This window comes from Pseudophryne corroboree, chromosome 9 (assembly GCF_028390025.1).
Source record: "Pseudophryne corroboree isolate aPseCor3 chromosome 9, aPseCor3.hap2, whole genome shotgun sequence".
Taxonomy (NCBI): Eukaryota; Metazoa; Chordata; class Amphibia; order Anura; family Myobatrachidae; genus Pseudophryne; species Pseudophryne corroboree.
The window spans coordinates 271,506,076-271,529,182 of record NC_086452.1 but is presented as its reverse complement, the minus strand read 5'-3'; the positions used below and the strand labels follow the sequence as shown (position 1 = coordinate 271,529,182).

Sequence of the window (23,107 nt, the reverse complement as noted above, 5' to 3'; positions counted from 1 at the left end):
ATAGACTTCTTTAATACCTGAGTTTCAGTCTCAGTATGAGCTACCCTAGTAGAGATCTAAAAGATCATTCCCTTAATAGAGGTCAACCACTCAGGCTCAGTAATAGGGATTTGAGACAAAACATTACATTCCTGTGCACATGGAATGGATTCCTCCTGAGAGGAAATGTCCTCTGCAGCATAAGACACTTAGGGGCAGATGTATTAAGCCTGGAAAAGTGATAAAGTGGAAGGTGATAACGCACCAGCCAATCAGCTGCTGACTGCCAAGTTACAGGCTGGTTTTGAAAAATGACAGTTAGGAGCTGACTGGCTGGAGCATTATCACCTTCCACTTTATCACTTCTCCAGGTTTAATACATCTGCCCCTGAGTCCCTAGACATGGCTATATGAGAAACAAACACTTACACACACAGGAAACTGTCAGACACAGTTTCACCCCAAGTATGCTACAGAGAAACACAGAGCTTGGAGCCAGCACACACACAGCGCTTCCAAAGTAGATATATTAGATATATACAACTACCTGGCGCTGACTGTGTAACTTAATAGACTACACAGTAAGATTACAGCCCCCTCTTCTACAACTCCCTGGTACCGCACAGGATAGTTGGAGTCGTGTGGAGGGACAGCACTCCCTGTCAGTGTCTCTGTACTGGATCTGCAGGCAGGAAAATGGTGCTGAATGCTGCTGGGTCCGCTCTGAGGAGAAGCTTCATCCCCTGAACATGGCGCTGCTTCCCGCTCTTCACTTCTTTACACTGGCCTGAGGAAATGTGCTGGCAGCGTTACGAGGTCCCTGACAGCCTTGGTGACCAGTGTAGGGTATAGGCGCTGGCTCGGGGCGCCCCTCATAGCGCCGCACTATGTACCGCTGAGCCTCTGGAGCACAGTTAGTACTGTGCTCCCACCCTGTTGCCGCCATCTTCACACCGGCTCCCTGCTTGCTGTGGGGGCCGGTGACTCACTCGCCACTGAAATCTTCTGGCTCTGTTAGGGGGTGGCGGCATGCTGCGGGAGTGAGCGGTCGTCTCGGGCGGCTAACGATCATCACCCTCAATAGCTCAGTGTCCTGTCAGCGGAGATAGTGGCCATTAACCTCTCAGGGTTGGACACTACTCCCCCCTAAGACCCACGAAGCAGGGAGGCTGTTGCCAGCAGCCTCTCTGTGCCTAACTCTAATAAAAACAACAAAACTAGAAAAACTCCTATGGAGCTCCCCTAGCTGTGACCGGCTCCTCCGGGCACATTTTCTAAACTGAGTCTGGTAGGAGGGGCATATAGGGAGGAGCCAGCCCACACTCTCAAACTCTTAAAGTGCCAGTGGCTCCTAGTGGACCCGTCTATACCCCATGGTACTAATGTGGACCACAGCATCCTAGGATGTAAGAGAAAGTTTTTTTGAAATCCCAAAGAGATAGGTTATGAATGATATATATGGTATTAGTTATCTAAATAGAAAAGATAACCTAAATGCATTTAGATCATTTAATTTATTTTTATTAATAAATCATATCAGCAAACATAAAGTAATATTTCTATCTCTCCCAACCTAGTCTAATCTATTGCTTACTACAGTTTATTTAAAAAAAAATATGGGTGGTCTAGTTCAGTGGTGGGCGGCTGCAGCTCACACCACATAGTGCGGGGGCCGGGGGGGGGAGCACATATGTATAAATAAATATACATGCAGAGATATATGTAATGTATGTGCTGGCTGCAGATCCCCAGGTATCGGCAGCGCTGTGTCTGTCAGGATGCAGCATTCAGTTACACTGTCCTTCAAAGCCCGCCCCCAGACTCTTTGAAACCTAGGCAATGGGAGTCTGGGGTCAGGCTTTGAAGGAGATTGATCGATGCCTAATGCAAAGTCCCAGAGGCACGCGGCGGCTGTGATACACACATCGCTGCAGTCCCGGGATACAACAAGCCAGCACATATATTTACATATACATCTTAACATGTATGTTTGCATGTGCTAATCTGCAGCTAAATTACAAAGCAGCATTTTTAAAAACTGACGCGTCTTCGTCGGTTTAGGCAGCTATATTGAGATGGGCGATAGTATTAAATGGAAACCAGACATGTTTTGTGTCTGATAATTTTACCTCTATGAATCCAGGGCCCCAAACTGCCTAAGACGTGGCAGTTTCGAAAATGTATCTACAGATGTATATATAGTAGTATATAATATCTCACAGGGCAGGATTAATTTACTTTTTTCATTGTTAGGTTATAAGCCCTCATTTGATGATTGCCATTTGAATATAATAATAAAAAGTCCATGAACTATGACATTTAATTTTATTTTTAACTGTGTATGCAAACTTATTATGTAGAACAGCTTACAATGGCAGTGTGTGTATGTCTTACCTGTTTGACTACACTCAAGATAATATATGGTAGAGTGCAAATAATTTACCAGTAAATGTTGGACTGAAAGTACTAAAAGAAGCCTACAAGTGCCACCACCCAAAGAGCCGCACTCCTAGGCATATGCCAAATGGGTAATTCACCACTGATATCTCATAATAAATGAGTGATGTATAGATTAAGACAAATACAGATATAGTATATGTACCTGTAAATCAATGGTTGAATGATAAAATGTATCAGTATAGGTGTTATAAATCCTGTAATGGCTAATGGGCTATTGAACTGTATATAATTCTTGAAATATGATCTTCACACCATGTTCATTTGGAAATTAAAAAGTGTTTTTATTCAAAACCAGTGCAATGAATGCACCTGATGCATGCATATAAATGAAAAATAATCGGGAAAAGGGGGGGGGAAGGACAAGTGGGGTTTAGACAGTGTTTAAAGGGGAAAACAATAACAACACTGTTACTGTGTAATTGGGTTAAGAATGAAGCACACTGCAGTCCTCTGTAGTACACTCAGATCGGTGGCGTCCCACCTCTGTAGTGATTGATGTCCTTCTAACTGTTTGTATGTCCAGAGCCGATATGGGTATAAGTACAAATGTCCTGTGGAGGTTCCAGAAATTAGTGCGGGGTACCCCTGGTGGACCGCTGGCAGTGAGGGATCTGACTGGGGCTGGTAATTGTGTAATTAGGACTCCGGACGCACCGTCTTCCCCTGCGTCCTGATCAGCGGCGGTGTCGCTCTAACAAGCGCACCGTGGATCTCAGGGCAGTTGGGACGCGGTCACCGTCTTGGAGAGAGAGAAGGGAAAATGCTTCTAGCCCTGCTGGGCTGTCCGCTTTGCCTTCCCCTCTCCTACGGAGTCCCTTACCTTGTTTTCACAGCTCCGTCTCTCCTCTTCTTGCCAGCAGCCGATTCCGCTTCTCCTCGTTGCTGCTGCTCTTGGTGGCCTTCCTTGCTTCCGGGTCGGTTCAGTCACGTGACCGCAATGATTTCTCGGTCAATGGGCTGTTCCTTCATTCTTCCTCTGTTCCTTTCTATCTCCACGGCTCTGTCTTGGCTCCCGATAGATCCCGCCCAGGACCCGTACCTTTCTTTCAACGCAGAGAGGAGAAGGCAAAGCGTAGGAGAGGAAAGGCAAAGCGGACAGCCCAGCAGGGCTAGAAGCATTTTCGCTTCTCTCTCTCCAAGACGGTGACCGCGTCCAAACTGCCCTGAGATCCACGGTGTGCTTGTTAGAGTGACACCGCGGCTGATCAGGACTCAGGGGAAGACGGTGCGTCCGGAGTCCTAATTACACAATTACCAGCCCCAGTAAGATCCCACACTGCCAGCGGTCCACCAGGGGTACCCCGCACTCATTTCTGGAACCTCCACAGGACATTTGTACATATACCCATATTGGCTCTGGACTTTCAAACAGTTAGAAGGACATCAATCACTACAGAGGTGGGACGCCACCGATCTGAGTGTACTACAGAGGACTGCAGTGTGCTTCATTCTTAACCCAATTACACAGTAAGAGTGTCGTTATTGTTTTCCCCTTTAAACACTGTCTAAACCCCACTTGTCCCCCCCCCCCCCCCTTTACCTATTATTTTTCATTTATATGCATGCATCAGGTGCATTCATTGCACTGGTTTTGAATAAAAACGCGTTTTAATTTCCAAATGAACATGGTGTGAAGATCATATTTCAAGAATTATATACAGTTCAATAGCCCATTAGCCATTACAGGATTTATAACACCTATACTGATACATTTTATCATTTAACCATTGATTTACAGGTACATATACTATATCTGTATTTGTCTTAATCTATACATCACTCATTTATCGTCTCTATACATTTAACACCATAATTGACTCAGGCGCAATGGTATATCTTTACGTTGTATATTCATAGAGGTTTTGGGTTTAACCTCCATTACAATGTTGCTGCCACAGCATTTACCCAAACAAGTAGGGCGCTAGATACAATTTTTTTCCACATCTCATAATAAATGTTTTCATAAAACAAATTACAAATACAGTAGTATAAATGTATGAAAACCTGGCATACAGTGTATTTGTAATGTTTTATCTCTTATCACTGAATAATGCTTGCTTAAGAGTTACCTGTCCTTTTCAGCTAATGCCGTACAATAATTCTTCTGCAGCAGTCTTGCCTCTGTCATATCAACAGCAAATCCATCAATTGTTTTTTTCAACTGTAGGCAATTTTCTTTTTCTGCTTCAGCCAAAGCAGACACATGATCTGTTTTATTCCTAGCGAGTCTGACCTCCTATAAGTGTAAACAAGGATTAATACATTAACATATATTAAAGGGGGTTACGCATATTGGCCCTCATTCCGAGTTGTTTGCTCGCTAGCTGCTTTTAGCAGCAGTGCACACGCTAAGCCGCCGCCCTCTGGGAGTGTATCTTAGCATAGCAGAATTGCGAACGAAAGAGTAGCAAAATTGCTACTAAAAAAATTCATGCAGTTTCTGAGTAGCTCCAGACCTACTCCTAGATTGCAATCACCTCAGTCCGTTTAGTTCCTGGATTGACGTCACAAACACGCCCTGCGTTCGGCCAGCCACTCCCCCGTTTCTCCAGCCACTCCTACGTTTTTGCCTGGCACGCCTGCGTTTTTTAGCACACTCCCTGAAAACGCTGAGTTGCCGCCCCGAAACACCCACTTCCTATCAATCATACTACGAACACTCGAGCGACTGAAAAACGTCGCTGGAGCTTGGGTAAAGCTACCAAGTTTTGTGTGAAAGTACTTAGCGCATGCTCGCTGCGTACCATGCGCATGCGCATAATTGCCGATTTTTCACTTGATCGCTGCTCTGCGAAAAAAGTCAACGAGCGAACAACTCGAAATGACCACCTTCATACAGTCGATGAAAAAAGGATCAGAAGACATAGCAAGGTTTAAATTCCAACACAGATATTGTAATAAAGGGTACTTGAACATAGTTATTGTATAGGCTGACAAATAATATGGCCACCAATGGATATCTTTTTTGTTTTCCTTAAGATAGAGATAGATAGATAGATAGATAGATAGATAGATAGATAGATAGATAGATAGATAGATAGATAGATAGATAGATAAAAAGAGAGGAAATGGGAGCGCTGGATGAATCTAGTATATATTTCTCTAACGTCCTAGTGGATGCTGGGGACTCCGAAAGGACCATGGGGAATAGCGGCTCCGCAGGAGACTGGGCACATCTAAAGAAAGCTTTAGGACTATCTGGTGTGCACTGGCTCCTCCCCCTATGACCCTCCTCCAAGCCTCAGTTAGATCTCTGTGCCCGAACGAGAAGGGTGCACACTAGGGGCTCTCCTGAGCTTCTTAGTGAAAGTTTTAGTTTAGGTTTTTTATTTTCAGTGAGACCTGCTGGCAACAGGCTCACTGCATCGAGGGACTAAGGGGAGAAGAAGCGAACTCACCTGCGTGCAGAGTGGATTGGGCTTCTTAGGCTACTGGACATTAGCTCCAGAGGGACGATCACAGGCCCAGCTTGGATGGGTCCCAGAGCCGCGCCGCCGGCCCCCTTACAGAGCCAGAAGGCAGAAGAGGTCCGGAAAATCGGCGGCAGAAGACGTCCTGTCTTCAACAAGGTAGCGCACAGCACTGCAGCTGTGCGCCATTGCTCTCAGCACACTTCACACTCCGGTCACTGAGGGTGCAGGGCGCTGGGGGGGGCGCCCTGAGACGCAATAATAAACACCTTGGATGGCAAAAAATGCATCACATATAGCTCCTGGGCTATATGGATGCATTTAACCCCTGCCAAAATACATAAAAAAACAGGAGATAAGGCAGCCGATAAAGGGGCGGAGCCTATCTCCTCAGCACACTGGCGCCATTTTCCCTCACAGCTCCGTTGGAGGGAAGCTCCCTGGCTCTCCCCCTGCAGTCACTACACTACAGAAAGGGTTAAAAAAGAGAGGGGGGCACAAATTAGGCGCAGTATTAACTATACAGCAGCTATAAGGGGAAAAACACTTATATAAGGTTATCCCTGTATATATATAGCGCTCTGGTGTGTGCTGGCAAACTCTCCCTCTGTCTCCCCAAAGGGCTAGTGGGGTCCTGTCCTCTATCAGAGCATTCCCTGTGTGTGTGCTGTATGTCGGTACTTTTGTGTCGACATGCATGAGGAGAAAAATGATGTGGAGACGGAGCAGATTGCCTGTAATAGTGATGTCACCCCCTAGGGGGTCGACACCTGAGTGGATGAACTGTTGGAAGAAATTACGTGACAGTGTCAGCTCTGTATAAAAGACAGTGGTTGACATGAGACAGCCGGCTACTCAGCTTGTGCCTGTCCAGACGTCTCATAGGCCGTCAAGGGCTATAAAGCGCCCGTTACCTCAGATGGCAGATATAGACGCCGACACGGATACTGACTCCAGTGTCGACGGTGAAGAGACAAATGTGACTTCCAGTAGGGCCACACGTTACATGATTGAGGCAATGAAAAATGTTTTACACATTTCTGATAATACGAGTACCACCAAAAAGGGGTATTATGTTCGGTGAGGAAAAACTACCTGTAGTTTTCCTGAATCTGAGAAATTAAATGAGGTGTGTGATGATGCGTGGGTTTCCCCCGATAACAACTGATAAATTCTAAAATGTTATTGGCATTATATCCTTTCCCGCCAGAGGTTAGGGTGCGTTGGGAAACACCCCCTAGGGTGGATAAAGCGCTCACACGCTTGTAAGGGCTCTATCCTCTCCTGAGATGGCCGCCCTTAAGGATCCTGCTGATAGAAAGCAGGAGGGTATCCTAAAATGTATTTACACACATACTGGTGTTATACTGCGACCAGCAATCGCCTCAGCCTGGATGTGCAGTGCTGGGTTGGCGTGGTCGGATTCCCTGACTGAAAATATTGATACCCTAGATAAGGACAGTATATTTTTGCCCATAGAGCATTTGAAAGATGCATTTCTATATATGCGTGATGCACAGCGGAATATTTGCCGACTGGCATCAAGTCTAAGTGCGTTGTCCTTTTCTACCAGTAGAGGGTTATGGACACGTCAGTGGTCAGGTGATGCGTATTCCAAACGGCATTTGGAAGTATTGCCTTATTAAGGGGAGGAGTTATTTGGGGTCGGTCTTTCAGACCTGGTGGCCACGGCAACAGCTGGGAAATCCACGTTTGTACCCCAGGTCGCCTCAGTCTCAACATGAGAAGACGCCGTATTATCAGGCGCAGTCTTTTCGTGGATAAGCGGCCAAAAGGTTCCTCATTTCTGCCCCGTGACAGAAGAGGAAAAAGGCTGCAGAAATCAGCCAGTTCCCAGGAACAGAAACCCTCTCCCGCCTCTGCCAAGCCCTCAGTATACGCTGGGGCTTTACAAGCAGAATCAGGCACGGTGGGGGGGCCCGTCTCAATGAATTTCAGCGCGCAGTGGGCTCACTCGCAAGTAGACCCCTGGATCCTTCAGGTGATATCTCAGGGGTACAAATTAGAATTCGAGACGTCTCCCCCTCGCCGTTTCCTAAAGTCGGCTTTACCGATGTCTCCTTCTGACAGGGAGACAGTTTTGGAAGCCATTCACAAGCTGTATTCCCAGCAGGTGATAATCAATATACCCCTCCTGCAACAGGGAACGGGGTATTATTCCACACTGTTGTGGTACCGAAGCCGGACGGCTCGGTGAGACCGATTCTAAATCTAAAATCTTTGAACACTTACATACAGAGGTTCAAATTCAAGATTGAGTCACTCAGAGCAGTGATTGCGAACCTGGAAGAAGGGGACTACATGATGTCTCGGGACATCAAGGATGCTTACCTTCATGTCAAAATTTACCCTTCTCACCAAGGGTACCTCAGGTTTATGGTACAGAACTGTCACTATCAGTTCAGACGCTGCCGTATGGATGGTCCACGGCACCCCGGGTCTTTACCAAGGTAATGGCCGAAATGATGATATTCCTTCAAAGGAAGGGAATTTTAGTTATCCCTTACTTGGACAATTCCCTGATAAGGGTAAGATCCAGGGAACAGTTGGAGGTCGGTGTAGCACTATCTCAGGTAGTGTTGCTGCAGCACGGTTGGATTCTCAATATTCCAAAATCGCAGCTGGTTCCGACGACTTGTCTTCTGTTCCTAGGGATGATCCTGGACACAGTCCAGAAAAAGGTGTTTCTCCCGGAGAAGAAAGCCAGGGAGTTATCCGAGCTAGTCAGGAACCTCCTAAAACCGAGCCAAGTCTCAGTGCATCAATGCACAAGGGTTCTGGGTAAAATGGTGGCTTCCTACGAAGCAATCCCATTCGGCAGATTCCACGCAAGAACTTTCAAGTGGGACCTGCTGGACAAATGGTCCGGGTCGCATCTTCAGATGCATCAGCGGATAACCCTGTCACCAAGGACAAGGGTGTCCCTCCTGTGGTGGTTGCAGTGTGCTCATCTTCTAGAGGGCCGCAGATTCGGCATTCAGGACTGGATCCTGGTAACTTCGGATACCAGCCTGCGAGGCTGGGGAGCAGTCACACAGGGAAGGAATATCCAGGACTTATGGTCAAGCCTGGAGACATCACTTCACATAAATATCCTGAAGCTAAGGGACATTTACAATGCTCTAAGCTTAGCAAGACCTCTGCTTCAAGGTCAGCCGGTGTTGATCCAGTCGGACAACATCACGGCAGTCACCCACGTAAACAGACAGGGTGGCACAAGAAGCAGGAGGGCAATGGCAGAAGCTGCAAGGATTCTTCGCTGGGCGGAAAATCATGGGATAGCACTGTCAGCAGTATTCATTCCGGGAGTGGACAACTGGGAAGCAGACTTCCTCAGCACGACCTCCACCCGGGAGAGTGGGGACTTCACCCAGAAGTCTTCCACATGATTATAAACCGTTGGGAAAAACTCGACAGGTATTGCGCCAGGTCCAGGGACCCTCAGGCAATAGCTGTAGACGCTCTGGTAACACCGTGGGTGTACCAGTCAGGGTATGTGTTCCCTCCTCTGCCTCTCATATCCAAGGTACTGAGATTGATAAGATGGTGAGGAGTAAGCACTATATTCGTGGCTCCGGATTGGCCAAGAAGGACTTGGTAACCGGAACTTCAAGAGATGCTCACGGAGGATCCGTGGCCTCTACCTCTAAGAAGGGACCTGCTCCAGCAAGGACCCTGTCTATTCCAAGACTTACCGCGGCTGCGTTTGACGGCATGGCGGTTGAACGCCGGATCCTGAAGGAAAAAGGGCATTCCGGATGAAGTCATCCCTATCCTGATCAAAGCCAGGAAGGATGTAACCGCAAGAACATTATCACCGCAATTGGCGAAAATATGTTGCGTGGTGCGAGGCCAGTAAGGCCCGACGGTGGAAATTCAACTGGGTCGATTCCTACATTTCCTGCAAACAGGAGTGTCTATGGGCCTGAAATTGGGGTCCATTAAGGTTCAAAGTTCGGCCCTGTCAATTTTCTTCCAAAAAGAACTAGCTTCAGTCCCTGAAGTTCAGACGTTTGTGAAAGGGGTACTGCATATACAGCCTCCTTTTGTGCCTCCAGTGGCACTTTGGGATCTCAATGTAGTTTTGGGTTCCAAAAGTCACATTGGTTTGAACCACTTAAATCTGTGGAGTTACAAAGGCCCTCATTCCGAGTTGATCGGTCGCAAGGCGAATTTAGCAGAGTTACACACGCTAAGCCGCCGCCTACTGGGAGTGTATCTTAGCATCTTAAAATTGCGACCGATGTATTCGCAATATTGCGATCACAAACTACTTAGCAGTTTTAGAGTAGCTCCAGACTTACTCTGCCTGTGCGATCAGTTCAGTGCTTGTCGTTCCTGGTTTGACGTCAGAAACACACCCAGCGTTCGCCCAACCACTCCCCCGTTTCTCCGGCCACTCCTGCGTTTTTTCCGGAAACGGTAGCGTTTTCATCCACACGCCCATAAAACGCCGTGTTTCCGCCCAGTAACACCCATTTCCTGTCAATCACATTACGTTCGCCGGAGCGATGAGAAAGCCGTGAGTAAAAATACTTTCTTCATAGCAAAGATACTTGGCGCAGTCGCAGTGCGAATATTGCGCATGCGCACTAAGCGGAATTTCACTGCGATGCGATGAAAAATACCGAGCGAACGACTCGGAATGAGGGCCAATATTTCACATGGAAAGTGGTCATGCTGTTGGCCCTGGCCTGGGCCAGGCGCGTGTCAGAATTGGCGGCTTTATCCTGAAAAAGCCCTTATCTAATGTTCCATTCGGACAGGGCGAAATTGAGGACTCGTCCTCAGTTTCTCCCTAAGGTGGTTTCAGCGTTTCACCTGAACCAACCTATTTGTGGTGCCTGCGGCTACTAGGGACTTGGAGGATTCCAAGTTGCTGGACGTAGTCAGGGCCCTGAAAATATATGTTTCCAGGACGGCTGGAGTCAGAAAATCTGACTCGCTGTTTATCCTGTATGCACCCAACAAGCTGGGTGCTCCTGCTTCTAAGCAGACGATTGCTCGTTGGATTTGTAGTACAATTCAGCTTGCACATTCTGTGGCAGGCCTGCCACAGCCAAAATCTGTAAAAGCCCATTCCACACGGAAAGTGGGCTCATCTTGGGCGGCTGCCCGAGAGGTCTCGGCTTTACAACTTTGCTGAGCTGCTACTTGGTCAGGGGCAAACACGTTTGCTAAATTCTACAAATTTGATACCCTGGCTGAGGAGGACCTGGAGTTCTCTCATTCGGTGCTGCAGAGTCATCCGCACTCTCCCGCCCGTTTGGGAGCTTTGGTATAATCCCTATGGTCCTTTCGGAGTCCCCAGCATCCACTAGGACGTTAGAGAAAATAAGAATTTACTTACCGATAATTCTATTTCTCATAGTCCGTAGTGGATGCTGGGCGCCCATCCCAAGTGCGGATTGTCTGCATTACTTGTACATAGTTATTGTTACAAAAATCGGGTTTTTTGTTGTTGTGAGCAATCTTTTCAGAGGCTCCTTCTGTTATCATGCTGTTAACTGGGTTCAGATCACAAGTTGTACGGTGTGATTGGTGTGGCTGGTAAGAGTCTTACCCGGGATTCAAGATCCTTCCTTATTGTGTACGCTCGTCCGGGCACAGTATCCTAACTGAGGCTTGGAGGAGGGTCATAGGGGGAGGAGCCAGTGCACACCAGATAGTCCTAAAGCTTTCTTTTGATGTGCCCAGTCTCCTGCGGAGCCGCTATTCCCCATGGTCCTTTCGGAGTCCCCAGCATCCACTACGGACTATGAGAAATAGAATTATCGGTAAGTAAATTCTTATTTTTTTATTAAAATATTGTTATATTAAACACATAAAACTACAATACATGAACTAGCCTAAAGATAATGAAAAATTAATATTGTATAAATATATATATATAGGACTGCCATATCTCCTGAACCGATATGAGTAAGAAAAACTCTAATAAACCTTAATTAAGAGCTGCACTGGTGCTTCATAAAAATCAGCCGTGCGTCCACGAGCTGAAATACATATAGGAAGGAGACTGATGAGAGGTACCTCTGTTATAGATCACTGTTTAATGTACAGTCTCTCTTCTCCTTATACACAAAAGAGCCTCATTGGCAAACAGTGTCCCAGTATTGAGAATGCGGACACCGGCGCTGTATTATTGTGTGACAAATAGACGGTGATGGTCAAATTCACTTGTAGTATATCACCTGATGTGAGAGCCTCTCCGTCAAAGGCGCTGTACTAAGCCGGGTTTGCAGCGGCTCTGTGCAAATGAAAGTACAGCTGGTCACGTCGCCAGTGAACCATCCACTCGAACGCGGTTGTTTTTCTCCGCTAAAGGGTACTGTACCAATTAGGATGTGCAGCGGTGCAGTAAAATGAAGCAGCAGATTCTCCAGCCGCTGGTGAAAAGTCCGTTTAATTGCGGCTATGATCCACTCAATAGATACGGCTCGCGGAGTGTCAGGAGAATGCAGCAGTCAGATGAAGTCCTTCATTGAGTGGATCATAGCCGCATGGACGCACGGCTGATTTTTATGAAGCACCAGTGCAGCTCTTAATAAAGGTTTATTAGAGTTTTTCTTACTCATATCGGTTCAGGAGATATGGCAGTCCTATATATATTTATACAATATTAATTTTTCATTATCTTTAGGCTAGTTCATGTATTGTATTTTTATGTGTTTAATATAACAATATTTTAATAAAAAATATATACTAGATTCATCCAGCGCTCCCATTTCCTCTCTTTTTTTCACAATAATTTTGATCTATTGTTGGGGCAGCCCGCCCACAACTGGTGAGCAGCTGTCTGAATCCAATTGGACAGTGGCCCTCATTCCGAGTTGATCGCTCGCAAGGCGAATGTAGCAGAGTTACACACGCTAAGCCGCCGCCTACTGGGAGTGAATCTTAGCTTCTTAAAATTGCGACCGACGTACGCGCAATATTGCGATTACAAACGAGTTAGCAGTTTCTGAGTAGCTCCAGACTTACTCTGCCTGTGCGATCATTTCAGTGCTTGTCGTTCCTGGTTGACGTCACAAACACACCCAGCGTTCGCCCAGGCACTCCCACCGTTTCACCGGCCACTCCTGCGTTTTTTCCGGAAACGGTAGCGTTTTCAGCCACACGCCCCTGAAACGCCGTGTTTCCGCCCAGTAACACCCATTTCCTGTCAATCACATTACGATCGCCGGAGCGAAGAAAAAGCCGTGAGTAAAAATACTTTCATCATAGTAAAGTTACTTGGCGCAGTCGCAGTGCGAACATTGCGCATGCGTACTAAGCGGATTTTCACTGCGATGCGATGAAAAATACCGAGCGAACAACTCGGAATGAGGGCCAGTGTGTGTACAATTCTTTGTAGATAGATAGATAGATAGATAGATAGATAGATAGATAGATAGATAGATAACACACTTATCTTCCCGTTGTCATTATTTCCTGCCCATACCAAAACAATAGCACCCTTCTGCTGTGGACTCTGCCAAGAACTGCCAAGCGACACTGGAGGAATTTGCTCACCTTGGTGGACTTCCTCCACTTCAAATTTATACATTCCATCTATAGACATCTGCTCTTTCCCTCTCCAAATCAGTGTTTCTAATACGTCCTAGAGGATGCTGGGGTCCACTTTAGTAGCATGGGGTATAGACGGTTCCGCAGGAGCCATGGGCACTTTAAGACTTTTTCAGAGTGTGAACTGGCTCCTCCCTCTATGCCCCTCCTCCAGACCTCAGTTTAGAAAATGTACCCAGGCAGACTGGTCGCACTCTAGTGGAGCTCTACTGAGTTCTACTAAAAGACTTTATATTAGATTTTAGATTTTTTATTTTACAGGGAGACTGCTGGCAACAGTCTCCCTGCTTCGTGGGACTTAGGGGGAAGAAGTAGGAACCAACTTCTTAAATAGTTTCATGGCTCTGCTTCTGCTGACAGGACACCATTAGCTCCTGAAGGGTACTGAACACTAGCTGCGGCTATGCGCTCACTCCCACAGCACGCCGTCACCCCCCTAACAGAGCCAGAAGTCAGAAAGACTGGTGAGTAGCGTTACCGGAGATCTGCAGAGAGGACCTTTGGTCATCGTGGTGGCTTAAGGTAACGCGCAGTGAGCGGGAACGCTGCGCAAGCATGCTACCCATAACACAGAGCCCAGCAGGGTGCAGGGTGTGTGTGGGTGTGGGGGGGGGGGGGGGGGGCGGCCAGGGCAGCATGAAACCAAGTCTCACTGGCAAAAGGTAGCATATGATGTTGTGGCACAGTCCTACACCCCCGCCAGTATAAAGATTAAAAATTAGCTCTATGGGGAAACGTGCCATTACAGGGGGCGGAGCTTCTTCCTCAGGCAGCCAGCACACTGTTCAGCGCCATTTTCTCCCACCTGCTGCAGGGGAAGAACCGCTGATTCTCCTCTCCACTTCTGAATCAAGTATCAGGTTGCAAAAAGGGGGGGGGGGGAGAGTGTAATTTGGGTGCTCAGTCATATTATTGGCCTTTTATAAGCGCTTAAGGTCTCTGTGTACAAGGTACATGACAAAGGGATTTTTTCCTTGGCGCTGAGTTGTGAGCTGGCAAATCCTGTTCTGTGTCCTTTAGACAGATTTTACTGTGGGTCTGTCCCCAATAAGCCCCGGAGTGTCTGTGGTGTGTTTGTGCACGTGTGTGGTATGTCTGAGGCAGGGAGCTCTTCCCCTGAGGGAGCCATTTTAGGGACACAGAGTTGTAATGTGGTGGCGCTGCCGTCGCACCACGAGCCTGAATGGGTGAAAGAATTACGTGATAGTGTGAATCATATCAGTAAGAGATTGGATAAGTCTGAGTCTCATGCAGAAAACTGGAGAAAATCCGTGGAAGATGTGATTTTTAATAGTTCTGCCTTTTCATCCTTTTCACAAAAAAGATCTTTTGCACAAGTTGTACAAACTGATACCAACACAGACTCTGATTCCTGTGTCGACACTAGTTATTCCAGGGGAATAGATCCGAAATTAGCAAAAAACATTCACAATACATGATTATTGCTATAAAGGAAGTGTTAGAAGTTACGGAACCCCCTCCTTTACCACAGCAGAAGGCTTACTTTAATAAAGAAAAGAAAATTAATGTAACTTTCCCTCCATCTCATGAGCTAAACAGTCTCTTTGAGGGAGTCTGGACTAATCCTGAAAAGAAATTTCAGATTCCAAAACGAATTCAGGCGGGTTACCCTTTCCCTGCAGAAGACAGGAAAAGGTGGGAGTCACCCCCCATTCTAGACAGTGCCCTGTCACGGTTAACAAAAAAGGTGATTCTTCCGGCGCCGGAAACGGCTTCACTAATACCCCTTTCACATCGCACTAAAAACCCGGTATCGACACGGCATATTGCCGTGTCGAAACGGGTCAGTGTGCGATGTGAAGGTCCTTTTCTGAATTAGCGGGTCGCCTGACCCGGTAATTCAACCCGGTAAAAAAGAAAGGTTATTACCGGGTTGATTACCGGGTCAGGTGCAGTGTGAATGGGAGCCGTTCCGATGCGACACGGCTCCCATTCACAGCATAGGCAGAGGCGGCGCAGGAGATGAGCTCATCTCCCGGCGCCACCTACACCCCCGCCCCTGCTGCTGCTCAGCCCTCCGCTGCTATGGCAACCGACCCGGTATATTGCCGGGTCGGAAAGCCAGCAACGGAGCGCAAATGCCGTATCCCACCCGGTAAGTACACGTTTCTCTTACCGGGTAGGATCCGGCATTTGCGATCTGAAAGCAGCTCCAAGGAGCCGGCAGACCGCAAGTTAGAGACTATGTTGAAATCTATCTATGTGGCCAATGGGACACTACTCAGGCCTACCATTGCCTGTGCGTGGGTGAGTAGTGCTATTGAAAAATGGTCAGAAAACTTGTCATCAGACATTGACACGATAAAGACGAAATACTTGTAACGCTAGGTCATATCAAGGATGCTGCTGCGTACATGCTTGTAGCTATGAAAGATATTGGTCTCTTGGATTCAAGAGCCGCTTCCATGGCGATCTCAGCACGTAGGGCGCTGTGGATTCACCAATGGAATGCTAACGCAGATTCAAAAAGGAATATGGAGGCTCTCCCGTATAAAGGAGAGGCCTTGTTTGGAGAGGGGCTGGATGCCTTAGTCTCTGAGGCTACCGCAGGTAAGTCGACATTTTTGCCTTATGCTCCTGCGTCGGCGAAAAAGACACATCACTCTCAGATGCAGTCCTTTCGGCCCAATAAATACATAAAGGGTAAAAGTTCCCCTTTCTTTGCTGGTAGAGGAAGGGGAAAAGGAAAAAAGTCCACAGCGTCTCCAGGATAACAGGAGCAGAAATCAACCTCTGCTTCTGCCAAATCTTCAGCATGATGCTGGGACTCCCTTGCGGGAGTACACTCAGGTGGGGGCACGTCTGAAACTCTACAATGAGATTTGGGTTCAATATGGCCTGGACCCGTGGGTCTCACAAATTGTGTCCCACGGTTACAAGCTGGAGTTTCAAGACATTCGCCCATACCGATTTTTCAAATCGGCCTTACCAGTTTCTATCCCAGACAGGGAAGTAATATCAGCAGCAATACAAAAATTGTGTCAGGATCAAGTGAATGTCCTGGTCTCCTTGTCACAACAAAGAGAAGGGTTTTATTCAAGCCTTTTCATAGTTCCGAAGCCAGACGGCTCGGTCAGACCGATTCTAAATCTGAAAACACTGATTCTCTACCTGCAAAGGTTCAAATTCAAGATGGAATCTCTGAGGGCAGTGATTTCCAGTCTGGAGGAAAGGGACTTCATGGTGTCAGTGGACATAAAATATGCCTACTTACATGTTCCTATTTATCCTCCGCTTCAGGCTTATCTGAGATTTGCAGTGCAGGATTGTCATTACCAATTTCAGACGTTGCCGTTCGGACTCTCCAAGGCACTGAGGGTCTTCACCAAGGTGATGGCGGAGATGATGGTCCTCCTTTGACAGCAAGGAGTCAATATAATTCCTTACATGGACGATCATCTGATAAAAGCGAGATCCAGGGAAAGGTTGGTGCAGAACATTGCACTCTCCATGACAATACTTCAACAACACGGTTGGATCATACATTTTCCAAAGTCACAGTTGGAACCGACGACAAGATTATCGTTTCTGGGGATGATACTGGACACAGAAGTACAGAGGGTACTTCTTCCAGTAGAAAAGGCTCTGGAAATCCAGAGGATGGTCAAACAAATTCTAAAACCAACAAGAGTGTCGATTCATCAATGCATTCGGTTGTTGGGGAAGATGGTAGCGACCTACGAGGCCATACAGTTTGGCCGATTCCATGCCAAAGTATTCCAGTGGGACCTGTTGGACAAGTTGTCCGGATCCCATCTACACATGCATCAGAGGATAATCCTATCTTCCAAAGCCAGAATTTTGCTCCTGTGGTGGCTGCACAGTTCTCACTTCCTGGAAGGACGCAGATTCGGGATTAAGGACTGGGTCCTAGTAACCACGGATGCAAGTCTCAGAGGTTGGGGAGCAGTCACACAGGTGGAAAGCTTCCAAGGAAGATGGTGAAGTCAAGAAACCTGTCTTCACATAAATGTTCTGGAGTTGAGAGCCGTTTACAATGGCCTTCTACAAGCGGGGCATCTTCTTCAAGATCAACCCATACAGATCCAGTCAGGCAATGTAACAGCAGTAGCATACATAAACCGTCAGGGCGGAACGAAAAGCAGAGCGGCAATGGCAGAGGTGACAAAGATTCTCCTCTGGGCAGAAAGACATGCAAGAGCTCTGTCTGCAATTTTCATTCCGGGAGTGGACAACTGGGAAGCAGACTTCCTCAGCAAACACGATCTCCATCTAGAAGAATGGGGCCTCCACCAAGCTGTCATCGCAGAGGTGGGGAGTTCCTCAAGTAGACATGATGGCATCTCATCTCAACAAGAAGCTTCAGAGATATTGTTCCAGGTCGAGAGACCCTCAAGCAATTGCAGTGGATGCATTGGTGACCCAGTGGGTGTTTCGGTCGGTGTATGTCTTCCCTCCACTTCCACTGATACCAAAAGTTCTCAAAATCATAAGAAGAACAGGAGTTTGAGCGATTCTCATTGTCCCTCATAGACCAGTTAGTCTATAGTGGGGAAAGTATTGGAAGGTATTCTAAGAGATAGTATTCAGAAGTTCCTTGAAGTCAATAAGGTCATTAAAAGGAATCAACATGGGTTTATGAAGGACAGATCCTGTCAAACCAACTTACTTGGCTTTTATGAAACAGTAAGCGCAAACCTAGATCAGGGTAAAGACGTGGATGTAGTCTTTTTAGACTTTGCCAAAGCATTCGATACTGTACCACACATGAGACTCATCTACAAGCTACAAGAATCAGGGCTAGGAAGCACAATATGCACTTGGGTCAAAAACTGGTTAGATAATAGGGAGCAGCGCGTTGTGGTTAATGGATCTTTTTCAACTTGGACTGAAGTGCTAAGTGGTGTGCCGCAAGGCTCAGTATTAGGACCGGTATTGTTCAATATTTTCATTACCGACCTAACAGAAGGTCTAGAGAGCATGGTGTCAATTTTTGCAGATGATACCAAATTGTGTAAGGCTATAAATACAGAGGAGGATGCTGAGTCTCTTCAGAACGACTTAGTTAAATTAGAAGCATGGGCAGCCAAATGGAGAATGCGCTTCAATACAGACAAGTGTAAGGTAATGCACTGTGGTAACAAGAACAACAATTACACATACCTACTAAATGGGGTAAAATTAGGGGATTCTGTACTGGAAAAGGACTTAGGTGTCCTCATAGATAGCAAACTAAGCAGTAGTACCCAAAGTAGGACTGCAGCAAAGAAGGCTAATAAGATATTAGCATGCATAAAATGGGGTATTGATGCTAGGGACGAGAGTATTATACTCCCGTTATATAAATCACTAGTGAGGCCACACCTTGAATACTGTGTACAATTCTGGGCACCGTACTACAAAAAGGATATCCTGGAGCTAGAAAAGGTTCAGAGGAGGGCGACCAAACTAATTAAGGGCATGGAGACGATGGAATACAAGGAAAGGCTTGAAAGACTAGGCATGTTTACATTGGAAAAGCGGAGACTAAGAGGGGATATGATCAATATCTACAAATATATAAGGGGACAATACACAGAGCTTGCGCAGGACCTGTTTTTGGTTAGATCAACACAGAGGACTCGTGGACACTCGCTCAGGTTAGAGGAGAGGAGATTCCGCACAATACGGCGTAAAGGCTTTTTCACGGTAAGGACAATACGTGTTTGGAATTCTTTGCCTGAGGGAGTTGTAAAGGCGGAATCTGTCAACACCTTTAAGAATGGGTTAGATAAATTCCTAATGGATAAGTATATCCAGGGGTATGGTGCATAGTCATGCATTAGTTACTATAAACAGGGATAAAATGCAACGGCTGACAGCAGCATCAGTCAGAAATTTTAGTCAAATCATCATGCATAGGAGACCGCAAATAGGTTGAACTCGATGGACAATTGTCTTTTTTCAACCTCAGATACTATGTTACATGTCCCAAACTGGCCAAGGAGGGCTTGGTATCCAGATCTTTAGGAGTTACTCATAGAAGATCCTCGGCCTCTTCCTCTTCGCGAGCGTCACTGACCTAGGTTGGGGGTGTTGTGAACTCGGGGGTTCTTCCGATGGTAGGGAAGAGGAACCACAGTTGGGTCGGAACAGGGATGGCCTGATATAGGTCTTCCTCATACAGGACTCTGACAGTAAGGCTTGATGAAAATATTGAAGAACTTTATTGCAGGAAGGGAGCAACACAATGTCGCATAGCAGAGAAGGAACGTATGGGAAATGTCCAGACCTATAGAAGAACTTGTAAGCAATGTTAAAGATACTAGTAAATGAAGTACTTGTGAGTGATGGTAAAGATACTGGTGACTGAAGAACTTGTGAGTGATTTTTTTTTAAAACACTGATGATTTGAAGAACTTGTGAACGGTGTTTAAAGACACTGATGATTTGTAGAACTTGAGAGCGGTGATTAAAGGCACTGATGATTTGTAAAACTTGCGAGCGGTGGTTAAAGACACTGATGATTTGTAGAACTTGAGAGCGGTGGTGAAAGACACTGATAACTTGTGGAACTTGAGAGCGGTGGTTAAAGACACTGGTAACTTGCAAAACTTGAGAGCGGTGTTTAAAGTCACTGATAACTTGTGGAACTTGAGACGGTGTTTAAAGACACTGGTAACTTGCAAAACTTGAGAGCGGTGTTTAAAGACACTGATGTCTTGTAGAACTTGTGAGCGGCGTTTAGCCCGCAGCCCACGCTAACTCCAAGAAGCACTGGTGACTGGACCGCAGAGGAACACACCAGCCGCTGGGAACGCTGGAAACTGTGCAGCAACTGGCACCTGGAAATGCCGGAGACACTGGGGTACAACTGCAGAGAGATTAGCCGGGAACAAGAGCACTGGCATCCACTTCAGGGGAAAAGACGATACTCAGGCGCCTAGGCTCTGCCCGGCGTCTGACTTTGAATCTCCCGCCTCCGCTGGATTGGCGGAACAGTCTGATGACGTCACCTGCTCCCCGCCCACATCATGCCGGGTGTCATGGTGGCGCCCCTGCCCCGGGGAACCGCCGGGAGCCGCGCCAGCCAGACGCCGGAGCCGTGGACTACCGAAGGCTGCAACATAGACCAGCAGGCACACAGGGGTAAGCGCGGTGAACGCCGCCTCTGGCGTGTGATAGCGAGGACTTGCTGCAGCAGGGGCCGTTCGTGTATCAAGACTTACCGCGGCTACGTTTGACGGCATGTTGAGCGCCGGATCCTAGAGGTATTCCCAAAGAAGTAATTCCCACTCTTATTCAGGCCAGGAAAGGAGTAACGTCTAAACATTACCACCGTATTTGGAGAAAATATGTATCTTGGTGTGAAACCAAGAAAGCTCCAACGGAAGAGTTTCAGTTAGGACGTTTTCTCCATTTTCTTCAGGCGGGTGTGGATGCGGGCCTACGATTGGGTTCAATCAAGGTCCAGATTTCGGCCTTGTCCGTTTTCTTTCAGAAACAATTGGCCTCCCTTCCAGAAGTCCAGACCTTCGTGAAAGGGCTTCTGCACATCCAACCTCCATTTGTGCCTCCTGCGGCACCATGGGATCTTAACATGGTGTTGCAGTTTCTTCAATCAGATTGGTTTGAACCTCTCCAGGAGGTGGAGTTGAAGTTTCTCACTTGGAAAGTGGTCATGCTGTTGGCCTTGGCATCCGCAAGTAGGGTGTCTGAGTTTCACAAGTTCCCTTACTTGATATTCCATGAAGATAGAGCTGAGCTGAGAACTCGTCAGCAATTTCTTCTTTCCATATAAACCAACCTATTGTGGTGCCAGTGGCTACTGACACCGCCGCTGGTTCGAAGTCTCTGGATGTGGTCAGAGCTTTGAAAATATATGTCGCCAGAATGGCTAGGATACGGAAAACAGAGGCTCTGTTTGTCCTGTATGCTCCCAACAAGATTGGATATCCTGCTTCTAAGCAGACGATTGCGCACAGGATCAGAGGTACGATTCAACATACTCATTCCACAGCAGGATGGCCAATGCCGAATTCCATGAATGCCCATTCTACAAGAAAGGTGGGCCCAGTGCGTAGTTTACCCGCAGTAGTAATTTTGTTATAGTTTTACACAGGTGTTGTGTTAAAATTGTTTTCAGCACGTTGCTGTAATATTCATGCTGGTTAGCGTGAGTTAGATTGAATGCCATGTTGTGCGGAATGGTTGAAGTGTGAGCTGGTGTGTATCTCACCATTAACTTGAAAGTAAATCCTTTTCTCGAATTGTCCGTCTCCCTGGGCACAGTCCTATACTGAGTTCTGGAGGAGGGGCATAGAGGGAGGACCCAGTTCACACTCTGAAAAAGTCTTAAAGTGCCCATGGCTCCTGCGGAACCGTTCTATACCCCATGGTACTAAAGTGGACCCCAGCATCCTCTACGGACTAGGAGAAAAGGATTTACCGGTAGGTATAAAAATCCTGTTCATTTCAATATACTTATCTCCAACTGTCCTCCAAACATTGTCATCTTTGAGCTCTAAACTTTAGATAAACAATGGTGGTCATCACGAGTTGATCGCTAGCTGCCGTTGTTCGCAGCGCAGCAATCAGGCTAAAAATCGGCACTTCTGCGCATGCGTATGCGCCGCAATGCGCACGCGCGACGTACTTTCACAATAGCCGATGCAGTTTCACACAAGGTCTAGCGACGCTTTTCAGTCGCACTGCTGGCTGCAGAGTGATTGACAGGAAGTGGGTGTTTCTGGGAGGTAACTGACCGTTTTTGGGGAGTGTGTGTAAAAACGCAGGCGTGACAGATACAAACGCAGGCGTGCCTGGGGAAACGCGGGTGTGGCTGGCCGAACGCAGGGCGTGTTTGTGACGTCAAAACAGGAACTAAATAGTCTGAAATGATCACGAGCTAGGAGTAGGTCTGGAGCTACTCTAAAACTACACAATCTTTTTTTGCAGCAGCGCTGCGATCCTTTCGTTCACACTTCTGCTAAGCTAAGATACACTCCCAGAGGGCGGCGGCTTAGCGTTTGCACGGCTGATAAAAGCAGCTAGCAAGCGAACAACTCGGAATGAGGGCCAATGTCTTGGACGACAAGCAATAGGTCAACCTCATATGGTCAACATACATTAGGTCGACACTGACAAAAGGTTGACACTGCTATACTATCCCTTCACATCAGAGGTGGATTTAGGGGTTAGGCCACCCAAGGGGTTAGGCCACATTTATGGCTGTCCCACCTTTCAAAAAAAGTTATAATAATAATGTCTCGTATGGGCCCTGCACACCTGCCGATTGCCGGGCGAGGTGCCCGACAGCCGATGCGGCTGACAGACGCCCCGGCGGCAGGGTGGGAGTGATGGGGGGGGGGGGGGGGGGTATGGAGTTTCTTCACTCTCCCCATCACCCGGCCCCATAGCTTTAATATTTTAATATGGACGAGATTGGCCATATTGGCATGCATGTATAAACGAGCCTGCACCAATGATGAACGAGCGCGAGCCGCGCATCATTCATCTTTGGTGCATACACACTGAAAGAGATTAACGATACCTCATTCATTAATGAACGGGATTGTTCATATCTTTCAATGTAATCGCTAAGTGTGTAGGGTTACTTACTGTTACCTCTCAATATCTCTCCATAGCCTTCCTATTACCCTTTTCATAGCTCTCTCCAGCTCTCTCCATATATTACTGTCATCCCC

At 47.0% G+C, this 23,107-nt stretch overlaps 1 protein-coding gene across 1 annotated transcript in view; it reads right to left on the bottom strand.

Annotated features, from left to right (window-relative positions):
- Positions 1-23,107, bottom strand: part of PDE4DIP (phosphodiesterase 4D interacting protein) — a 1,081,329-nt gene that overhangs the window by 841,212 nt on the left and 217,010 nt on the right. The window contains exon 4 of the mRNA XM_063940306.1: positions 4,509-4,675. Within this exon, the coding sequence (XP_063796376.1) occupies positions 4,509-4,675 (167 nt within the window). The remainder of the gene's footprint in view (positions 1-4,508; positions 4,676-23,107) is intronic.